The 23,559-nt window shown below is 39.8% G+C and overlaps 1 protein-coding gene across 1 annotated transcript in view; it reads left to right on the top strand.

The window, feature by feature from the left end:
- Positions 1-23,559, top strand: part of AOAH (acyloxyacyl hydrolase) — a 208,570-nt gene that overhangs the window by 19,926 nt on the left and 165,085 nt on the right. The window contains exons 3-4 of the mRNA XM_040260182.1: positions 3,861-3,956; positions 16,150-16,216. Coding sequence (XP_040116116.1) covers positions 3,861-3,956; positions 16,150-16,216 — 163 coding nt within the window. The remainder of the gene's footprint in view (positions 1-3,860; positions 3,957-16,149; positions 16,217-23,559) is intronic.

Here is a 23,559-nt window from a genome sequence, read left to right on the forward strand (position 1 = left end):
CAGGGGAGGGGGTTCCTTTTTATTTAGGACTTCCCAAGTGGCACTATCTAATGATTTCCTATTTAAGTGAGTAATGCTAAGGAGCCATGAACGTCATCAGCCCTTGTTGGGACTGCTCTGAGTGAAAGAAAACCTCCCCTCTGTAAGGACAAAGAAGCAGGTTGGTCTCAAGCAGCATAATTCTCTATGCATTTGTCCTTCCATGTCAAGGATGAAAACAAACAGGTATGTACCTGTGTGTTTCAAGTCCACTCTGGGTGACGAATGCTGCAGCTCCTTGATGAGACTCTATGAAGTGACTGCTATGCAAGAGCTCAACCCAACCTCCACTGCGTTCTTCTTTGATCCTGAGCTGTGTGTTGTGACTGTTTGCTATAGAATCTGCTGGCTGACTTAAGAGAGGGTGCTGGTTGTTGCACAGCAGGATGTGAAGTGGAGCCATGTCCTGTAATGACATGGAAGAAAGAGTAAGCGAGGTCATCCGTGAGATGACTGAGCTAGAACACAAAGTCAGTTGCATTCATTAACCCTTTTCTATGGAGGTCTCCACCAAGTGACAACTGAATTGTCCCTCAGGTGGCTCTCTAGTCAGTTTGCTTTGAGTCAGCCAGCATCTCTTATCTCCTTCCTCCCAGCCAGGTACTCAAAGTTAGAAATAGGAAGACCCCAATCCTGCCCACAAGGAACTTACACTCTAACTGTAAACTCTTTTTTTTTTTTATTGGAGGCTAATTGCTTCACAATATGGAGGTGGTTTTTGCCGCACATTGACGTGAATCATCCCCAGGTGTATGTGTGTCCCCTTGTCCCAGACCTCCCCCCACCTGCCTCCCCATCCCACCCACTGGGTTGTCCCAGCGCCCTGGCTTTGAGTGCCCTGGCTCATGCATCGAACTTGGACTGGTCATCCGTTTCACATATGGTAATATACATGTTTCAATGCTCTTCTTTCAAACCATCCCACCCTCACCTTCTCCTGTGGAGTCCAAAAGTCTGTTCTTTATATCTGTGTCTCTTTTGCTGTCTTGCATATAGGGGTGTAATTACCATTTTTGTAAATTCTGTATATATGCGTTAATATACCATATTGATGTTTTTCTTTCTGACTTATTTCACTCTATATAATAGGCTCCAGTTTCATCCACCTCATTAGAACTGACTCAAATGTGTTCTTTTTAATACCTGAGTAATACTCCATTGTGTATATGTACCACAGCTTTCTTATCCATTTGTCTGCTGATGGACATCTAGGTTGCTTCCATGTCCTGGCTATTGTAAACAGTGCTGCGATGAACAGTGGGGTACACATGTCTCTTTCAATTCTGGTTTCCTCGGTATGTATGCCCAGCAGTGGGATTGCTGGGTCATAAGGCAATTCTATTTCCAGTTTTTTAAGGAATCTCCACACTGTTCTCCATAGTGGCTATACTAGCTTGCATTCCCACCAACAGTGTAAGAGGGTTCCCTTTTTCCCACACCCTCTCAAGCATTTATTGTTTGTAGACTTTTTAATAGCGGCCATTCTGACTGGCATGAGATGGTATCTCATTGTGGTTTTGATTTGCATTTCTCTGATAAGGAGTGATGTTGAGCATCTTTTCATGTGTTTGTTAGCCATCTGTATGTCTTCTTTGTAAACTCTTAATAAGAAGTTCCAGAAGGTTAGGTAACTTGTTCAAAGTTACACCATTTTAAGTGACTAATCCAGTATTTGAACTTGGTTTTTTAAAAAAGCTTATTTTTTATTTTAAAGCTTCTCCCTTTTCAACTATACCACACTGTATCCTATTATATTACAATATAATTACTTATAATTATTTTAAATTGCAGTTATTAAAATGTATTTAGCTCCACCTAACTTAACAAGTGATTAGCAGAGACATAAATCAAGATTGAAAAGTGCATTATAAATGTTAAAAAAGCACATATATTATATATATTTTGTGTTTAAAAGTGAAACGTTTATCTCTGGATGATTTAAGTGATGTTTATCTTTTTAATACTGCTGTATGTTTTTAAAAGATTCTGAAATGAGATTGCATTGCATCCATCTTTTGAAAAAGTGTAGGTTGCTCAGTTGTGTCTGACTTTTTGTGATCCCATGGGCTGTAGCCCACCAGGCTCCTCTGTCCATGGCATTCTCCAGGCAAGAATACAGGAGTGGGTAGCCATTCCCTTTTCCAGGGGATGAACCCCAGTCTCCCACATTGCAGGCAGATTCACCATCTGAGTCACCAGAGAAGCCCCCTTTCTTGAAAAGTTATTGGTAAAATAAAACAAAATATATATGAAAATGTTTTTAAGACTGTAAAGTGCTAATAAGTATCAGCTTCTGAATTTACTGCAATGTAATAAAGCCCTCAATGCATGGATTAGGTTAAAGCCCACCTAATCCACCTTGGTAATTGAAGTTGAATGCCCCAGAGGAAGATGCTCCCAGAGCAGTAAGACTGTGGTTATCAAGGTTGAAGTATCTCAGACTTGGTGAGCCCAGCTTTGCCAAAGGGTACAGAACAAGGGAGGCCAAAGCCTGATCAGGTGTTGCAATGTCTAGAAAGGTGGAAGTCTCTCCTTCTTTGTTGGCAATCTCTCATTCTATGGGAGGTTTAATTTCTTCCTGTCTAGAGAAGCCCAGTTGTACTATTCACATCGGTTATCAGCCACTTTCCCTCAAGGACTCCTAGTGGGAATTTGGTTTTAATGACACTGCATATGAACTTGGGTCCCTAGCTTCTTGAGCAGATGGATAATAGTGAGCTGATTGCTGGGCCAGCCACCCTGGAACTTCTTTATTTTAGATGTAGTCCTTCTTTTGCCTCCTTGGAAACCAGCATCTGCTAATAGATGTCACTCCTCTTATCTCAGTGAAGCTGAAGTTTCTTCTCAGAATTACTGATCTTTGAACAACCAACCCCTTGTATATAGAAGAGAGTCCCCTCCCTTTGGACAAAGAAGGTTTGGTCTTCCCTGGCAATTTAGGCTGGCCTTCTAGGGGTGTGAGCCTAGCAATTCTGAGCCTTAACCATTATCATACATCAAGGTAGCTTGAGAAATATATTCTTAATTTCATCCAAGGTTCCTTCTAGACACCTATTGTATTGGTACATGCTTTCAAGCAGAGTGCTTTATAGATGGGAGGTAAAATAATATTTTCCAATAGTGTTTTGATTTCAAAGCCATCTTTATTTGTACTATTATCTCATTTAATCATCACAGCAGCCCTACAGGAAACTTAACTACTTTGCAGTGAGGAAGCCAAGGCTTAGAAATGATACATGATAAGCCCAAGATTCAAGGGCAGGACTCAGTCCCAGGTCTTCAGGCTCAAATGTTGGGCAATTTCCACTGCTTTTCTGCAATTAAAAATCTGAGCCTAGATCATAAGCTGAGCATGTGTAAGGTGGGAATGATGCTACTCACAGTGAAGCTGTCTACTACAGAAGGGAGGGAGAGCAGACAGCAAAGGCCAGGGTCCACTGAGCCTGTCCTCAGTGCTGGCTGGCTGTCTTCTACACACAACTCCTATAAATGGCCCCTCTTTCCCCCATATGATCAAAATGAAATGGAAATAAAGCAAGATTCAATTACTTCCCTGAAGTCACATAGCTTAAAAGTGACAAAAGTCAGCTGATAACCTACCTGTCTTTCTGACCCCCAAAGTCACAATTTTCTTATCATGTTTCACTAAAAACTCAGCTCACTCATTCATGTGGTCAATTATAAAAATCACGGCAAAGAAAAGTTCTCTGTTTTGGGAAAGTTTGTGTTCTTAAGGACACACATATATCCCCCTTTCTTCTTCCAGTCCTCCAGAGAAGCTTTCCATGTGACATAGCTGACTTCTCTTCTGCTCCCTGCAGGGTGTGTGCTGGTGGTGTCTATAATTGAACAGCTCACTCAAATTCACAACTGGACGGTCCAGATCTCAATGGAGAGACTGTGCAGCTACTTGCCTGGTAATGTAAAAAGGGTCACTTGGCTATGGGTCTGATTCTTTTCTCACTCATGAGCCATCATGGGTGAATTTATACCCTACACGAGTTTACAGAGGAGAATCTGACTGTGTTCTTTCTGTGAGTTGATATTCTTATGGGGATCATAGGAATTAAAAGAAACACACAAAAGAACACTCTAGGCATTTTTTTCCCCAGACATTCATTTTCCATCATAGCAGAATGAGATTGCTGTGGACATTTAGGGAGTAAAATGTCAAATGGCCACTCTTTTTATGAATCATTTATAATGATTTGCCCACCTAGTGATCATGACCTTAAGTACCAGGAAGGCAAAAAAATCAATAATAAATAATTTTCAATGATTTATGTTAATTTAACCACATACACATTCTCAAATGCACATACATCCCTTCTAACACAGAACTTTATTTAGTCTGAAAAGACAATGGATCTTAAATTCCAAACTGGAAAATAATCTGGGAACATTCCATTGATACGAATTGGATCTCAATAAAATCCCTTACACATCCTGCAAAAGAAGGAAATGATCTGTGGTTTAAACAAATTGTGTGCTCTTGTTGTTTAGTTGCTAAATTGTGTTTGGCTCTTTTGCGACCCTATGGACTGTAGCCAACCAGGCTCCTCTGTCCATGGGATTTCCCAGGCAAGGATGCTGGAGTGGGTTGCCATTTCCTTCTCCAGGGGATCTTCCCAACCCATGGATTAAACCCGCATCTCCTGCATTCTCTACCACTGAGCCACTTGGGAAGCCCTTAAGCAAATTTTATAATTGTTTTAAATTTCATCAGAATGAAAATATTGATTCTATTTCCCTTATAGTAGAATATTCTTAGGTGTACAGTCACAATGAGTAAACTTCATTGAGAGTCAAATTTTCATTCACTTAATGTTAAGGAACTAATTCTCCAAAGATGCCTGCATTATTATTTTTAAGTAAGATAGTTGAACTCAAGACAGTTTTATCTTTGACTTAACAAATGCTGTGTCAGTGGCATCAATGCACTTTTAGAAAATTTATTGCTTACAGTCACAATGTACACTCATAAGCTCATTTTTGTATTTAAAAATAAAAACTAAGAGAAGATAATACATAAATACATGTGCTTGCAATGTCCCAGTCTGACTACTGCTAACATTTTGACATAATTGTATCATCTTTCTTTCATGGAATTAGAATGTGACAAATAAACTAGAAGGGAGGCTTTGGCCTCCCCTGATCCCAGTTCCATTTTCCTTCCACCTCTCTAGAGAGAACCATTCATGTGAACTTGATGGATATTAGCTTTGTCAAATTTTATACTTTTACACTCACTTCATTGTCTATGAATCTATAGATGATGTGTAGTATTTTCTATAGGTAATTTTTAAATCTTTTCCTGGTAAAAGGAAACAAATGCAGAAAACCACACAAAATAAATGTATAGTTTTATCAGCTATTGAAAGGTGAACATCTTTGTAAACGTAGTCCAGAGGAACAAGGCTATGTTCAAAAAGGAACAGATTGGTGGCTACTCCAAAAGTCCCATCGACATGCTCCATCCCGTCAAAAACTCCTCCTTCTCCCTAAAAAAAAAAAAAACTGCCTGTTACTATAATCATCTTCTTATATTGCTTTATAACTTTATCATCCTACTGGGTATCTCCAGACACCATAGTTTTGTCCAGTTTTTAAATTTTTGATGTGTCTTTTAAGTCCCATTTTAATCTACCAGTTTCTTTTCCATCCCTTCCTTTTCCTTGTAAATGAGCTATGGAATCTGCCCTGTAGTTTCTGCATTTTGTTGGTGGCACCCCTGTGGTAGGATTGAATGTGTTTCTCTGTGTCTGTATTTCCTGAAAATGGCAGCTAGATCTGAGGCTTGACCAGACTCCAGTTTGATTTCTTCGGCAAGGCTATAAGTGATGGTGTTTGCTTTCATCAGGAGGCCATCATAAGTGTTTTTCTCTTGTTTTATTTTTTTGATATTAGCACTGTTGATGCTCTATGACTAAGTCTGTTACTTCATTGGAGGTTACAAAATAGTGCTGTTCTAATATATCAATTATATTTCACTTAGTAGCTGAAAATTTTTAGAGTCAATTTCCCTTATCATCATTATCGTTTAGAGATGTTTTTAGATAGTTGCTGCTGCTGCTGCTGCTGCTGCTAAATTGATTCAGTAATGTCTGACTCTGTGCAACCCCATAGACAGCAGCCCACCAGGTTCTTCTGTCCCTGGGATTCTCCAGGCAAGAACACTGGAGTGGGTTGCCATTTCCTTCTCCAAATGCATGAAAGTGAAAAGTGAAAGTGAAGTCACTCAGTCGTGTCCGACTCCCAGCGACCCTATGGACTGCAGCCTACCAGGCTCCTCCGTCCATGGGATTTTCCAGCCACGAGTACTGGAGTGGGGTACCATCGCCCTCTCCATTAGATAGTTGAGTTACTGTCTAAAGTTCATTCCTTAGGACTCATGGGAACAATATTCCCTGAATTCTTGCATGTATTTTTTCTCCACAGTTACTAATGGTACTATTTATTCTAAGAAAGTTTTATCAGCTATTGAAAGGTGAACATCTTTGTAAACATAGTCCAGAGGAACAAGGCTATGTTCAAAAAGGAACAGATTGGTGGCTACTCCAAAAGTCCCATCCACATGCTCCATCCTATCAAAAACTCCTCCTTCTCCCTAAAAAAAAAAAAAATCTGCCTGTTACTATAATCATCTTCTTATATTGCTTTATAACTTTATCATCCTACTGGGTATCTCCAAAAGTGGAGATAAATGCTTGATTCTTTTTCTCTACTTGCCAGTTTTAAAATAATTTATTGCCCTTGTGGTATCATCCCAAACTAGTTGTTTAGTCAGTTCAGTTCAGTTCAGTTCAGTCTCTCAGTCGTGTCCAACTCTGCGACCCTGTGGACTGCAGCACGCCAAGCCTCCCTGTCCATCACCAACTCCCAGAGTTGACTCAAACTCATGTCCATTGAGTCGATGATGCCATCCAACCATCTCATCCTCTGTCATCCCCTTCTCCTCCTGCCTTCAGTCTTTCCCAGCATCAGGGTCTTTCCAAATGAGTCAGTTCTTCTCATCAGGTGGTCAAAGTATTGAAGTTTCAGCATCAGTCCTTCCAATGAATATTCAGGACTGATCTCTTTTAGGATGGACTAGTTTGAGCTCCTTGAAGTCCAAGGGACTCTCAAGAGTCTTCTCCAACACCACAGTTCAAAAGCATCAATTCTTTGGCACTCAGCTTTGTTTAGAGTCCAACTCTCTCATCCATACATGACCACTGGAAAAACCATAGCCTTGACTAGACGGACCTTTGTTGGCAAAATATTGTCCCTAGGTTTCCTTTACAGTATCATTATGAACCCATGAATTTATATGCATTTGATGAGTTTCAGTCTACTTCAGTTAGTATCTTTTCGAAGCTCAAATTTGTCTCATCTTTGACCAGTGGGAACTTCTGTAAGCTGACTCCTACATCCTTTTGATATGTCTACATAATCTTTGATAGCTTCCTCACCAACTGGTATGACAGCTGTATTAGTCTGTCTTGTACATTTCCAAGCCCAGGCTTGAAATCAGTCATTTCTCTTAGATGCTCTGGTTTCTTTTAGTGGGAAATAGTACTAAGACCACAAGGTCTGAGTGCATAGAAATCTCACTGCTACTCAGTCAGTCATTCTTTCTAGACTTCTTCTGTTGACAGTGATAGAAAACATAGATATATATATTTACTTCTAGTATTTTAAGATAAAACATCTAATGAGTTCATCCTGTCACTTTAAATTCAAATTCAGGACTGCAGGATTTTTTCTTTGCATCTTCTATCTCATATCTGTATCTTCTTTCCACAATTGAAGTCCTAACTCTCATGGACAAGGGGATTGATTAAATTAAAATATCTCATGATTACTCATTTACCTGTCCTCCTTTTCACATACAAGAGGTTCAGGATGTCAATCTTAATTCTACTATTATTAATATATTTATAATCCTTGAGAGCAGTTAAATTGTTATTTGAATATGTTTCCGCCACATCTCTACACTTTTCTATCATTGTACTGCATTATTGTAGCACACAGCCATCACATACAATATATGCATTCCATTTGCACCCTCATTTAGTTTCAGTTCCATCAGCAACTATAAGACTGATGTTCACCACCAGCCCTTATGCACATGTCTCTCTAGTCGAGTTACTATCTAAAATTCATTCCTCAGAAAGGACTCATGGGAACAATAGTCCCTGAATTCTTGCATGTTAATAACAAGCTGGCTTGTCCTTTATACTTGAAAGTCGGTGTTTTTCCAGATATAAAAATCCTTGGCACGTAATTTCTTTCCCTAAGTGTCTTAAATATGTTATTAAAAGTTTAATCATAATCTAATTTTCCTTTTCTTATAAGTCATTTACCGTTTTTGCCTAGTTCAAATGAATTTTTTTTCATTTTTATAAAATTTAGTCATCTAACTAGACTATATCTTGGTGTCAGTTGTTGTATATTGATGTTCTCAAGCACACAGTATGCTCTCTCAATGTGTGGCTTCAAATACATTTTTTTTTAAATTTCACAAATTTTTTAGTATTTGCTCAGTTTTCTTGATTTGGTTTTCTTCTTCAGGGATTTACAGTATCCATATTTTAAGTCTTCTTTGCCTATATTAATGATTTTGCCTATCTCTTGAATGAATAATTTAACAATTTTTTTTTCTTCAGCTAAGACAGCAAAAGAGATGATTTATTGTATACATGTTACTTTCAGCCACAATTCAGTCCAAAAATCACAGGTCCAGGGCAAAGGACCAAAAGGGACCCCTTTGATATAAGCAAGGTGGGTCTCTCAAATGTGGTCAAGGTGATCAGAATAGCCATGGATGTTCCAGATCCATTGAGACAAGTTCTAGACAGTAGGCATGCCGTCCAACAATTTGTACCAGCATCACTGGCCTCCAACTTCCCTTGTTTCTGCTTCTGTGGTTTCCATGGCTATACAGGTTTACCTGGTCCTCTGACTCATCATTCTTTTGTGGTTCAGCTTGTGTGTTCACTTCTTCCTCCACTTCATTCTCGTGGCATGGAGGTTTCTCAAAAGATGGCTTTAAGGCTGAGAAATTTATTTATTTTAAATTGGAGGATAATTGCTTTACAATATTGTGTTGGTTTCTGCCATACATCAACATGAATCAGCCATGGGCATACATATGTCCCTTCCTTCTTGAACCTTCCACCCCATCTCACCCCCTAGGTAAGCAGAGCAGGTTTGAGCTCCCTGTGTTATACAGCAGATTCCTACCAGCTACCTATTTTACATACAATAATGTGTATATTTCAATACTACTCTCTCTATTCATCCCACCCTCTCCTTTTCCACCTGTGTCCACAAGTCTTTACGTCTGCATCTCCATTGCTGCTCTGCAAATAGGTTCATCAGTACCATCTTTCTAGATTCCATATATATACATTAATATATGATGAATACTTCTTAATCACTTCATTTATCTTTTTTAATCTTGAAAGCTTTCCTCTTTTTCATCTTCTATTTTTCTTACAATGTGAGCTATTGTATGCCTTTCTTCTCACATTCATTCTAATATGGATGTCATTTCTTTTATAATTTTGTGTTCTTCCCTGAATTTTTTTATTCCATTTCTGAGTTTTTTCAGTTCTGATTCCTGTTGTTCTTTCATGTCTTGTATCATTTTATTAATACTTCTCACTCATTTAAAAATACCGTTATGTTTTAATCCTCTTTTTGGCACGATTTTCTGGCATGCTTTTGCTATCTGCAAGGATGTGATTCTGTTCCTCATTTTTTTTTTCTCCTTATAATAACTTTGTATGGGAGTTGACCTAGATACATTTCTGTTGCTCATTTTTATGTGAAATTATTTTTCCAAAACTCTTAGAAAGAGAAGTGGTTCAGGGCAGCCATGCACAGAATTCCTTCCTCTGTTGTTTTTGTTGGTGTTAAAAAATAAACACATGGCTGCTTGCATGTTAAGATTTTCTGATTCTATCTTCCTGCCCACTTTCATCTGGATTTTCTGTTTTGCTTTGATCCAGCTAATTTCTCCTCAGTGTGAGCCTTATCCTGGAAGGGAGCTCTGGTAGACGAATTTCTAGAATTCGGAGATGCCTCACCACTCAAATGCCTTTGTCCTTCCAACTCTGAGTCTTTTGTACTCATCTGCTACAGAAGTGGGCTAAACCTCATCCCCGTCTTTCCCACTTTCAGCTGATATTCTTAACTGGCCCACCATACTTTGTCATCCATACCCAGGCTGCTTTGATGATTCATCTGTTTATCCCTTGCATCCCTTTACTTTCTCCCACACTTGATAACCCCCAAGTCTCACAGTTGTGAGTGGTTTCTTGTTGCCTTAATTGTATTTGGGGACTCATGGAGATATCTAGTTTTGCTGTAACTAATGTTCAAAGTGTTTTGGTTTTCCTATTCAGAAGCTTTATTATTATTTTTTTTTAAATTCAGATTCAGTGAAATACCAAAACTCTGCTGCCTCCACCACCATCTTTCCAGAATCCTCCCTTGTGGGGATTTCATTTTTACATCAATAGTTACTGTATATACCACTCTGCAACTTCTGTTTTTCACTCAACAGTATGTTTTTGGATCTATACATGTCAAGATATACATAGACTTAGGTTGAGCTTCTAAGTTATTCTTCAGTCCTTCACCATATAAATGTCCCTTATTTTATTTATCCATCCCCTTATTGTTGGACATTCAGCATCTATTATAAACTTTACCCTGTATTCTCACATCTCTGAATTAGAGGAAGAAGAAGAAAATGTTATTATCATTTTACAAGGAAAAAAATAAATAGTCATAATTATCATTAAGATTTGTTTTGACTAGTTTTCATTTCTGTGTAGTAGACCACACTGATAGATATCACCATTTGTGCCTTGAGTTTGATTTTCTCTTTTTAGGCAAAATTTTGTTGTTCAAAGGTGAAAGCATGAGTAAAAATCCTGTTTCTCAGATGATCCTGTTATAATGTACCAGCAAAACATAGAAATGCATGAACCAAAATTGCTGGTATTCAAGGTTCCATCTTGGCTCCTTCTGACTCTTCACAAAAAATTTTTGTTCAGGTAAAATGAGAGGCTGAAAGTCAGATTCCAGTAACATAGTAGCTGGCACATCACCAAAGAGAAGCAAAGGAGGTATTTCTGTTTTCAGTAGTGGGCTACCTTTCAATTAGAAGAGATTTTCAAAGAATTCGTAAGCCTACTTGGGGGTATTTTCATTTTATTAATTAACATTTATGTCTGGATGGAAATAAAGTGCTCAGCTCAGATTAAAGGCTCTTTCACCTGACAGACAGGAAGGCAGAGTGGACGTTACTGGTTCCATTTTGTGGAGGTGGAAGAACACGTAAGACAGTCATGTGAATTGTGTCCGGTGACGGTGACAGTCTGCTGCTGCTGCTAAGTCGCTTCAGTGTGTCCGACTCTGTGCGACCCCGTGGACTGCAGCCCACCAGGCTCCTCCGTCCATGGGATTCTCCAGGCAAGAGGACTGGAGTGGGTTGCCATTGCCTTCTCCTAGTGACAGTCTCACCGTTGGCTAAAGATTTCTCCTTCTAGAAGACATCATAGGACTGCTTTGTTTATGAAATATGAAAACATCCACACTGCCTGAGTACACCCAGTGTTGCCTTCTCTCTGGAGAGCCAGGAGAATGGGAGAGAGGGGAAGTCAAATTATGCACAGCAACAGTTATGATTTTTTAAATTACTTTTAAGTAATACTGCTTTTACCTTCAAAGCTAAATAAGTTTATAAAACATAACCTTAGCAGAGAAAAGCATGCAGCTACATTCTTGAGAATAATCACCCAGTAAATCATGTTGGCCTTTCCTGTGCCTGGGAAGACAGTTTTTTCGAATTGTGCAAAATATTTCTGACCTTCAGTTTCACCCGCTGCTTTTGCCTCTGGCTCTCATTAGTAAACACCTTGGAAGAATCTCAGAATTGTTAATGAAAAAATGATTAATAGAATCATTCTCACTAGGGGTCAGCAGACTCCTATGCCCTCAGTGTCTTGCTAGAACTTCACTTTCTTGGGTCACCTGTGCAGAAATCTTATCTCTGTGGAGTATGATAGTTAAAAACTGATGTCAACTTAAAATGAGAAAGGCAACTCTCCTTGCATTCTGTAGGCTCTGAAAATCTACATGCAGCCTTAGAACACACAGCCACAGAACTATCTTGGTGGTCAACTCACTGTGTTTCAAATTTCTAATTAGTAAGTTGGTATATACCTGCCATAACTGAGGTAGATGAGGCATCAAAAAATGTCCTAAATACATTGAAATGCATACTACAAATAACTTGGGCTTTTGGAATAAAAGATTTTAATCTTTTACTGAACCACTCTACCCTTGAGGAAGCCTTCAGTTGTCAAAGCTTCTTCTCAGGGAATGAGGGTGAAAAAACCACTCCCTCAAAAGTTTCTTATGAGAAAAGAAATGATGGTAAACCTAAAGGTGACTTACTACCTGAAATGTTCTAGGTTTTATTCACACCCATACATATGGATACACAACGTATGATGACTGTGCAATTGTTCCTTTTTTAACCTTTCTTTGCCTTTGGAAGTGGCCATACCTTTTTATCCGTATGCTGTTCAAGTCCTTCTCATTCTGTAGAAATTAAATGCTCTTGTACCTTCCTGGTCACAAGCACAATTTAACTGTAGACTTTTTACATCAGATAGATTACTAGCACTATGTTAGTGTCAATCTTTTGTTTAGTTGTAGCAATAACAGGTTATCGTCTAATTATGGCTGACTGGGCCCAATCAGGCTTTTTCTAGAGACTTTGCCTATCTCTGCTCTGTAGTCTTCTAGGTCTATCTAGAGTTTAGCTCTCAGAAATCCAGCTTGTCTCCCACATTAGCTATTTCTGCAGTAGCCTCTCATTCTTAACCATCACAGAATTTGAGGAAACTGATTGTTGGCCCTGCACAGAGGATTAGGAAAATCTTGCTGCCACTCACTTCAACTAGAGCAAAACAAGATTCTAGAAAAAATACACACATACACACACACGTGCACATTGAAGCATCTCTTATTTTACCAGAAAGAAGAAAATTGTTCTCTGCCTTTCAGGCAACACTGCAAGTGTATCAAAGAACACCTGGTGTCAATTTTTAAATTGCTCTGCTCTTGGCTAAACTAGTTCTACACGAACAACACTGGAAACTCATTTCCAAAGTGCTTTACAAGTCCATGTAATTTTGAATGTCAGTTATATAGTCCTCCAGACTTCCAGGACAACGTGGTGAAGGGAACTGAATCCTACCCCTACATTTTTCAGATGAGGAAACTGAAACCCAGAAGGGAAATCAACCTGACCAAGGTCAAAGCCAGTTACCCAGTGCTGAAACCCAAGTCTCTAAGTTCTGGAGCATCAGATTTTCTTAGGACCCCTAAAAAGGAACACCCACAGGGGTGCTGTTTTTATTTTATAGCACTAGTATTGAGATTTAGTTCAATTATACATGCATTTAAAGTTAAGTCACTTAGTTGTGTCTGACTCTGCAACCCCATGAACTGTATGTAGCCTGCCAGGCTCCTCTGTCCATGGAATTCTCCAGGCAAGAATACTGGGGTGGGTAGCCATTCTCTTCTCCAGGGGACCTTCCCAACCCAAGGATTGAACACATGTCTCCTGCACCACAGGTGCACTCTTTACCATCTGAGCCACCAGGGAAGCCCAAGAATCCTGGAGTGGGTAGCCTGTCCCTTCTCCAGGGGATCTTCCTGACCCAGGAATCGAAACAGGGCCTCATGCATTGCAGGCAGATTCTTTACCAGCTGAATGGAGTTGTACGTCCATCACCACCATATATTTAAGAATATTTTCATTATATCAACAAGGACCTCCACCCACCTCAGGTGCCCACTCCTAACCATCAATTCCTTCCAGACCTAAGCAACCACAAATTGGCTTTCTGTCTCTATGAATTTGCCTATTGTGGTCATTTCATATAAATGCAATCACAGAAGTATGTTTCTTCCATTTAGCATAATTAATATTCATCCATGTTGTACCATGTATCAGAAAGTCATTACTCTTTATAGCTGAATACTATTTTGTTATGCGTAGAGAGACTATTTTTTTCATCCATTCAGTCACTAATGGACATTTGGATTGAATTGTTTCCACTTATTTGATTTTGTATAAAGATAATTCTACTATGAACATTCATGTGTAAGTTTTTGTGTGGAAATATTTGTATTTTTTTGGGTATATGCCAGCAGTGGGCTTGTTGGCTCACATAGTAACCCTATATTTAACCTTTTGAGGACCTGTCAGACTGTTTACCAAAGTGGCTGTACTATTTTATATTCCTACCAGCAGAATATGAAGATTCTAATTTCTTCACAGCCTCATCATTTCTTGTGCTTATCTTTATTTTTATTCTAGCATATCATAGTGGGTGTGAAGTGGCATCTCATTGTGGTTTTTAACATTTTCCTCTAATAGCTAATGATGTTGACCATCTTTTCATGTGCTTATTAGCTATTTGTGTAACTTCTTTGGAGAATATCTAGTCAGTTGCATTTTGAAAATGTTTGGTACAATTCACCAGTGAAGCTATCTGGCCCTGGGCTTTCCTTTATGGGACATTTTTGATTACTAGTTAAATCTCTTGTTATATCTCTATTAAGATTGTCTATTTATTCTTAAGTCAGTTTCAGCAGTTTGTCTTTCCAGGAATTTGTCCATTTCTTCTAAATTATCTAATTTGCTGCCATGCAGATGTCATAGTATTTCCTTATCATTCTTTTTATTTCTATAAGGTCAATAGTAATGTGTGATTGGTTTTAAGTTCCTACTTAAAAAGCATAATGAGTTTGAAGTCTTGTGCTTTATCACAAAAAAAAAAGTCCCATGAAAATATTTTAATATGAAAGTAGTATTTACACTGGGCTTCCCTTATGGTTATTTACCATTAAGAATCTGCCTGCAATGCAGGAGACTCCAGTTCAATTCCTGGGTTGGGAAGATGCCCTGGAGGAGGGATAGACTACCCACTCCAGTATTCTTTCCTGAAAAATTCCATGGACAGAGGAGCCTGGCAGGCTACAGTCAATGGGGTCATAAGGAGTCAGACACAACTGAGTGACTTTCACTTTTCAAGAGTACTGGCACTCTTACTAGTACTCCCACTCCAGGATTCTTGCTTGGAGAATTCCATAAGACAGAGGAGCCTGGTGGGCTACAGTCCGTGCTGTCACAAAAAGTGGAACATGAATAAGCAATGAATAGTTTCACTTTCAAGAGTACTAAGAGAGAGTTCCCATATTTATCTTGTTGCTCCACTACCCTACTCCCCAAATAACTGGTAGCCCAGTTTGAGGTAAACATGACAAGAAAAATTCCCAGGGAGGGTTTCCCATCTGTTCCTGGACAGTCCATCTGTCCTAACCTTGCTAAAGTCCTCCTTGGAATTACAAGGGTTCCACAGAAGCTGACAAAGCAGAGAAACAGGACCAGAGAGTTAACAGGTTTCATTGTGCAAACAGATTGACCCACAAAGCCTTCCTGTGCTTTCCTAACAGGGGAAGCAGGAGGAAGGAGACTGTTTAGGTAGTGGGTTTGTGTGTGTCTACGTGCGTGTGTTCTCTCTGGTGTAGATGGCAATACAGAGACACCTGTGACTGTTAGTATCTTTTTATCTCTGGGATACCAACAGCAACAGCTAAATAGTCAAAGTCAAGTCTTTCTGCCCCCCCCCCCCCCCAAATGAATACCAGAGAAGAATATTTTCAACAAAGCAATACTTCAGATTATTTACTTTCAAGCAAATCCCGTTTCTGTCATTAACAGATGAGATCCTCACCACCATTCAGATGTTCCCTGCTACACAAAAGAAAATGAGACTCCAGAATTTAACTGTATTTTTATCAAAAATTAGCATTCTTTAGCATGTACAGTAAGCAAAGTAGCATTTACATAAACCAGAGCTGGAAATGATATTTTCATGGATACAATAACTGTAACATTTCTCCCAAATCCTTATAATTAATCACTCAAATTAATGATAAATTAAGCACTCAGCTTCAGTTCCTAGTAAAGATCATTATTGACTCATGTGTTAAATTCATCATAATAATCTATTTCCCCTGCTTTATCTTTCTTAGAAAAACTGTTCTTGAAGACCACTTGCTATTTAGTGGTACATATATTTGGACCAGACATCGTAAAACTGTGAGTATGCTGATACATTCATCTGATTCATTTGCTGGGACATGGTGGGAGTAGAGGAGAAAACCGGGAGATGGCTGGCTCCATTTGTAGCCAGATGTACTTACTGTACATAGGCATAAGTCCTATCTGGTTCTTGTTAATAGTGGAAAATTCAAACCTGACTCAGATCGTCATCCTAGGCAAAGGCTCCCTTCAAATTACTGTGTGGCAACTTGGCTCAGTTTCTCTGCAAGAGCCATTCGGAAGAATTTTGACCAATAATGCCAATAAAGAAGGAGATCCTAGTGGCTGGGACTGGATGTCTGCCCCCTTCTCTTGAGCTTTCCCCACACTCCCTCCTGGATTCTCAGCCCATATGCTTCTCAGGTTCTTCTCTTCTTGCCTCCCACTTGCTGGTTTCCTGGCCTTCTCCCCTGCCCCTTAGGATACTGTATGTGTGCCACTTTCATTTTCTGTCTGCTTCCTTTCTTCTACCTTTTTTTCTTTTTTGAGCTCAGGACACTGAATCAGATACATCATATTCCTGTTCATGGCATTTTCTCATCAAGAATCCAAACTTGGCTTTCTTGTATTTCTTATCTAGTTATTTACCTAGTTATTCTGAATAATGTCATTAGCCCCCAATAAACTATGGAAAATTCTTCAAGAGATGGGAATACCAGACCACCTGACCTGCCTCTTGAGAAACCTATATGCAGGTCAGAAAGCAACAGTTAGACATGGAACAACAGACTGGTTCCAAATAGGAAAAGGAGTACGTCAAGGCTGTATATTGTCACCCTGATTATTTAACTTATATGCAGAGTACATCATGAGAAATGCTGGGCTGGATGAAGCACAAGCTGGAATCAAGATTGCCGGGAGAGATAACAATAACCTCAGATATGCAGATGACACCACCCTTATGGCAGAAAGTGAAGAGGAACTAAAGAGCCTCTTGATGAAAGTGAAAGTGGAGAGTGAAAAAGTTGGCTTAAAGCTCAACATTCAGAAAATGAAGATCAGGGCATCTGGTCCCATCACTTCATGGCAAATAGATGGGGAAACAGTGGAAACAGTGTCAGACTTTATTTTGGGGGCTCCAGAATCACTGCAGATGGTGACTGCAGCCATGAAATTAAAAGACGCTTACTCGTTGGAAGAAAAGTTATGACCAACCTAGATAGTATATTCAAAAGCAGAGACATTACTTTGCCAACAAAGGTCCGTCTAGTCAAGGCCATGGTTTTTCCAGTGGTCATGTACGGACGTGAGAGTTGGACTGTGAAGAAAACTGAGCACCTAAGAATTGATGCTTTGGAACTGTGGTGTTGGAGAACACTCTTGAGAGTCCATTGGACTGCAAGGAGATCCAACCAGTCCATTCTAAAGGAAATCAGCTCTGGGTGTTATTGGAAGGAATGATGCGAAAGCTGAAACTCCAGTACTTTGGCCACCTCATGCGAAGAGTTGACTCATTGGAAAAGACTCTGATGCTGGGAGGGATTGGGGGCAAGAGGAAAAGGGGACGACAGAGGATGAGATGGCTGGATGGCATCACCAACTCGATGGACGTGAGTTTGAGTGAACTCCAGGAGCTGGTGATGGACAGGGAGGCCTGGCATGCTGCGATTTATGGGGTCACAAAGACATGACTGAGCAACTGAACTGAACTGAACTGAACTACCACCCAAAGCAAAGTCTGGACCTTGACAATAACCTACCCTAACCACAGGGTCTCTGTCTTTATTCTCATGATTTTCTCCACCCAAGTAATAAAGTCCATGCTCTTATTTTCCTTTTTGTATAGTTTTTTATATATGTATATTTTATTAATATAATACATTATAATCATAAAATAATATATAAGTAATTATTAAAATCTATTATAATTATTTTCTAAGGACTTCCCTGGTGGCTCAGATGGTAAAACGTCTGTCTACACTGTGGGAGACCTGGGTTCGATCCCTGGGTCGGGAAGATCCGCTGGAGAAGGAAATGGCAATCCACTCCAGTACTATTGCCTGGAAAATTCCATGGACAGAGGTGCTTGGTAGGCTACAGTCCCTGGAGTCGCAAAGAGTCAGACATGACTGAGCAACTTCACTTTCACTTTCATATTCCTTTAAAGCATATTTTAAAATTTTAGTTATTTCTTTATGAAGAGAGTATCACATCATTCATAATCTTTGGGGACCTACCACTTAAAATTGTATGTCTAAGATTCATCCATAGATTTGTGGCATTGCTGTAGTTCAGCACTCTGAGTACATAGAATATCCCACTGTGTCTCTACAAGAGTCTATTCCCTCACTCTCCCATTTGATGGGTGTTTGGCTTGTTTTCTGGTTTTCTCTCTTGTGAAGAAAGTGCTGCTGTGAACATTCTTACATGTTTCCTCTTTTATATGCCATAGAGCAGAGTGGCTCAGAGAAACTACCCCCACAGCAGGGTAGCCTGCAGTTAAAGATTTCTAAAGACAAAAGAAATTTAAACCAATGCAGACCAAAGGGACAATCAGTGCTCCATCGTGCTGTGCCCCTGCCTCTATTTATGTTAGTCTCACTCTACTGTGGTCAGTGATTTTTCAGGGGCCCTGGACTGGGAGTGTTTAGAAGGCAGGGATTCCCATCTTTTTAGCTCATATCTCTTTTACTGCCACTGCCTCCTAACAGGACTCCAGGTCTGCTGGATCCCCCATCTCCCTGCAAGTCCATAATCCACATTCTAGCTGGTCAAATAGCTTCTTAATGCAAAACTAACTATGGCAATCTCCAACATAAAATTTTTTACACACTTTACAGGATTCCTTAGCCCCCTGCACAAAGTTCTTTATGACCTGATCTCTGAGAACATGTTCAGACTCAACCCTGGCTCTTCTCTAGCATACAACGGTCCAAAACAGTTGTAATTTTCCACACACACCAGAAGGTTTTTGCTTCGGGACTTTTGCATGAAATGTTCCCTCATCTCCTACTTCTTTGGATCTTAGCTCCAGGGTCACTTCCTCTGGAAGTTTCCCTGACTCGCCCCAAGCTAAGATAGATACCTCCAACACACACACACACACACACACACACACACACACACTCACACAAATTCTTCCTTTCCTATGCAAACTCCTGTGTGCTTTTTGCATCTGTTTGTAGTGTAATTCTCCATTTACTTTTCTGAGTTGCTAACGAGATTGAAAGACTTCTGAGAACTAAGACTACATTTTTTCATCTTAAGCAAAATATTAGTATTTAAGCAAAATACTGAATATACAGAAGGAAGGAAAAAAGGAGGAAGGAGGGATCTTTGTATCTCCAGAAAGAGAAGTTGCTCAGTCGTGTCCGACTCTGCAACCCCAGGGACTATAGCCTACCAGGCTCCTCTGTCCATGGGATTTTCCAGGCAAGAGTACTGGAGTGGGGTGCCATTTCCTTCTTCAGGGGATCTTCCCGACCCAGGGATCAAACCCAGGTCTCCTGCATTGCAGACAGATGCTTTACCATCTGAGCCACCAGGGAAGCCTGTAATTCCAGGGCTTGGGGCAATACTTAAGCACAGAAACTCTTTGATAAACATTTGTTAAATTGATTAATTGTTTTTAAAAACAAAATTATCACCACAGATGAACTCTGACTAGACTGCTCCAAAGAAAATTACTTGAACATATAAAAAAAGAAAAAAAAAATAGCCTATAGTGAACCTGTTTACACACCTAGTCTGAGCCAGGTGCACTGGGGAAACAGCTTGGCCAGAGAGGTTTTCTTGGACCTGGATTAGAGAACCGGAGAGTCACAGATGCCAAAAAGGGCAGTACACACAGATATCTAAAAAAGGATATCAGAGATTAGCTACCAAGCGTGCTGGGAGTAATAGGGAAGTGGCCTGTGTTCACTGGGACATCCATTGTTATTCTATAGCTGGCTGGAGGGTGCTGAGTGCAAGAGCCAGGTAAGCATGGGATCAAAGGGAGGACAGACTTTGCACTAGTACTATAGGTGTGGACTGTACAAGAGACAGTCCCCACCTCAAAAAGCTACAAATGGACACAGAGGGTTGAGAAAGAATGGGCCCAGCAAGCCATTGAAAGAGTAGGTGATCGGGAAAGGAGGAAAGTTTTTCTTTGAGATGACTCAAAGTTATAAGATGGCTAATTCTCACTAGCATGGGATAAGCCACTTTGAAGAAAGATAGATGTAATAAACAATCCCTCTTTGTGGTTACATCCACTGCTAGTTTTTTTTGTGAGTAATTTTTCAGGACTCAGTTGTTTGCTGATAGAAATTTCTCTTCCTATGGTGGCCTCTTCTTACAGCTTGTTTTAATCAATCACATGAAGTTCTGGGTTGATGTAGACCCTGAACATGACAATCTTATAATTTAGTTTTACCTAAATTTCAGGCTTCCAATATTAAATGTGTTGCCTAACCCAGAGGGCATCTCTCCTCATTATTTCACACCAGTCAATTCTCAGTGATTCATGGACTAATTATTCAGCAATTACATTTCCTACCCACTGGCAAACCACAAGATATTGTTAGGAAGTGGGGCACCTTAGCAATCAGGCTTTCATTCCCCCAAGAACCCAATTCAGACAGGGTGGGGCTCCTTCCAGGAGCAACCTGGCCCAGCCAGCAACCATGTGCCCAGTCCTCCTTGTTTTGACATCCACTGTGCCAAATATTGCCATATCAAACCTGATGCTGGTCTTCTGCTCATCTCCCTTGCTTCATAGTATCTATGCTCTCAATCATAAATTCCTATATTGCAACTTAAGAGCTCTCAGAGATCAGGAGAGGCCTAAACTACTAACATGTTTAGAAGAAAAATGCAAAACAGAGTTTATAACAATTTTGATATACCTTAAGTGTAATTAATGTATTTTTAATGGACAAAAATATAAAGTATTACAACTGAGCCATTCACAGGACAATGGCAAGGGGGTGGGAGGGAGGCTCAAGAGGGAGGTGATATATGTATACTTAACAGCTGATTCACATTGTTGTACAGCAGAAACTAACATGCCATTATCCTCCAATTAAAAAAAAATCCTAGGATAAACCTAATTGGAAAAGAATAATTAAAAAAACAGCATATATATATCTATATAGATATATATATAAGAAAATCACTTTGCTATATAACAGGAATTAACAACATTATAAATCAGCTATAATTCAATAAGAGTAAATAAGAAAAAAGACAACTACAAGATTTCTATAAATGATTAAATTCATAGTACACTCTAAAGAGTGTAGTCCAGAAGTGGGATAAAAGTGTTAAGTCAAATGAGGAAGATCTTTTTTCAATGCTATGAGTGTGTCTCTGTGACTACATATTAATGCATAAATCCTCCTTTGGAAGTGATGTCAAAGGTTTAAATTTGAGAGCTTTCATGTGTGAAAGGCCCTGTCCTTGCTCTCTGCCATAGGCTATCACTCTACCTGTCTGTCCAAACTTAACCCTGACCTTGCTCCCTTCTTCTGAGTTATGATGATGATGAACAATCATCAGCATTGACTTCATTCTACCATGATCCTAATTAAATTTGTTAATTAGCTCTGCCAAATGTGTTGAAGTTTCCTGCCCACAAGACTCACTCCTGTAAAGGTCGTAAAAGGAATGTGACCATTTTGGTCTTATTTGTTGCTCTGGAAAAGAGAAAGCAATGTTGGGTGGGAATAGTTATTACAGGTTTGGAGATTTCCTAAGTGAAAGGGAAAGTTGCTCAGTCATGTCCAACTCTTTGCAACCCCATGGAATTATCCAGGCCAGAATACTGGAGTGGGGAGCCTTTCCCTTCTCCAGGGGATCTTCCCAACCCAGGGATTGAACCCAGGTCCCCCACATAGCAGGTAGATTCTTTACCACCTGAGCCACGAGGGAAGCCTAAGAATACTGGAGTGCATAGCCTGTCCCTTCTCCAGTGGATCTTCCCGACCCAGGAATCAAACCAGGGTCTCATGCATTGCAAGTGGATTCTTTACCAGCTGAGCTACTAGGGAAGCCCCTGGTAGGAAATTTGGAGATTTCCTAAGGATTTCACAAAGTATGTGTAGCCTAGGCCTTTTGTCCTAAGGTTGGTCAAGAGCACACATGCTACTCTGCCATTTCTTTCCAACTTGCATATCCTTGTCGTGTTACACTTGTCTGGACATATGAGGCTCAGCATTTTCTATTCTTGTCCAAAGGAATGCTTCTCACTTTCAATCTTTCTGATGATAAAACAGTTTGTTGTGATCCACACAGTCAAAGGCTTTGGCATAGTCAATAAAGCAGAAATAGATGTTTTTCTGGAATTCTCTTGCTTTTTCCATGATCCAGTGGATGTTGGCAACTTGATCTCTGGTTCCTCTGCCTTTTCTAAAAACCAGCTTGAACATCAGGGAGTTCACAGTTCACGTATTGTTGAAGCCTGGCTTGGAGAATTTTGAGCATTACTTTACTAGCATGTGAGATGAATGCAATTGTGTGGTAGTTTGAGCATTCTTTTGGATTGCCTTTCTTTGGAATTGGAATGAAAACTGACCTTTTCCAGGCCTGTGGCCACTGCTGAGTTTTCCAAATTTGCTGGCATATTGAGTGTAGCACTTTCGCAGCATTATCTTTCAGGATTTGAAACAACTTAACTGGAATTCCATCACCTCCAATAGCTTTGTTCATAGTGATGCTTTCTAAGGCCCACTTGACTTCACATTCCAGGATGTCTGGCTCTAGATTAGTGATCACATCATCATGATTATCTGGGTCATGAAGATCTTTTTTGTACAGTGCTTCCGTGTATTCTTGCCACCTCTTCTTAATATCTTCTGCTTCTGTTAGGTCCATACCATTTCTGTCCTTTATCAAGCCCATCTTTGCATGAAATATTCCCTTGGTATCTCTAATTTTCTTGATGAGATCTCTAGTCTTTCCCATTCTGTTGTTTTCCTCTATTTCTTTGCATTGATCGCTGAAGAAGGCTTTCTTATCTCTTCTTGCTGTCCTTTGTAACTCCTAAGAAATCTGTATGCAGGTCAGGAAGCAACAGTTAGAACTGGACATGGAACAACAGACTGGTTCCAAATAGGAAAAGGAGTCCGTCAAGGCTGTATATTGTCACCCTGCTTATTTAACTTCCATGCAGAGTACATCATGAGAAACGCTGGGCTGGAAGAAGCACAAGCTGGAATCAAGATTGCCAGGAGAAATATCAATAACCTCAGATTGCAGATGACACCACCCTTATGAAGAGGAACTAAAAAGCCTCTTGATGAAAGTGAAAGAGGAGAGTGAAAAAGTTGGCTTAAAGCTCAACATTCAGAAAACGAAGATCATGCCATCTGGTCCCATCACTTCATGGGAAATAGATGGGGAAACGGTGGAAACAGTGT

Source organism: Oryx dammah, unplaced genomic scaffold (assembly GCF_014754425.2).
Source record: "Oryx dammah isolate SB20612 unplaced genomic scaffold, SCBI_Odam_1.1 HiC_scaffold_18, whole genome shotgun sequence".
In the NCBI taxonomy this organism is placed as follows: Eukaryota; Metazoa; Chordata; class Mammalia; order Artiodactyla; family Bovidae; genus Oryx; species Oryx dammah.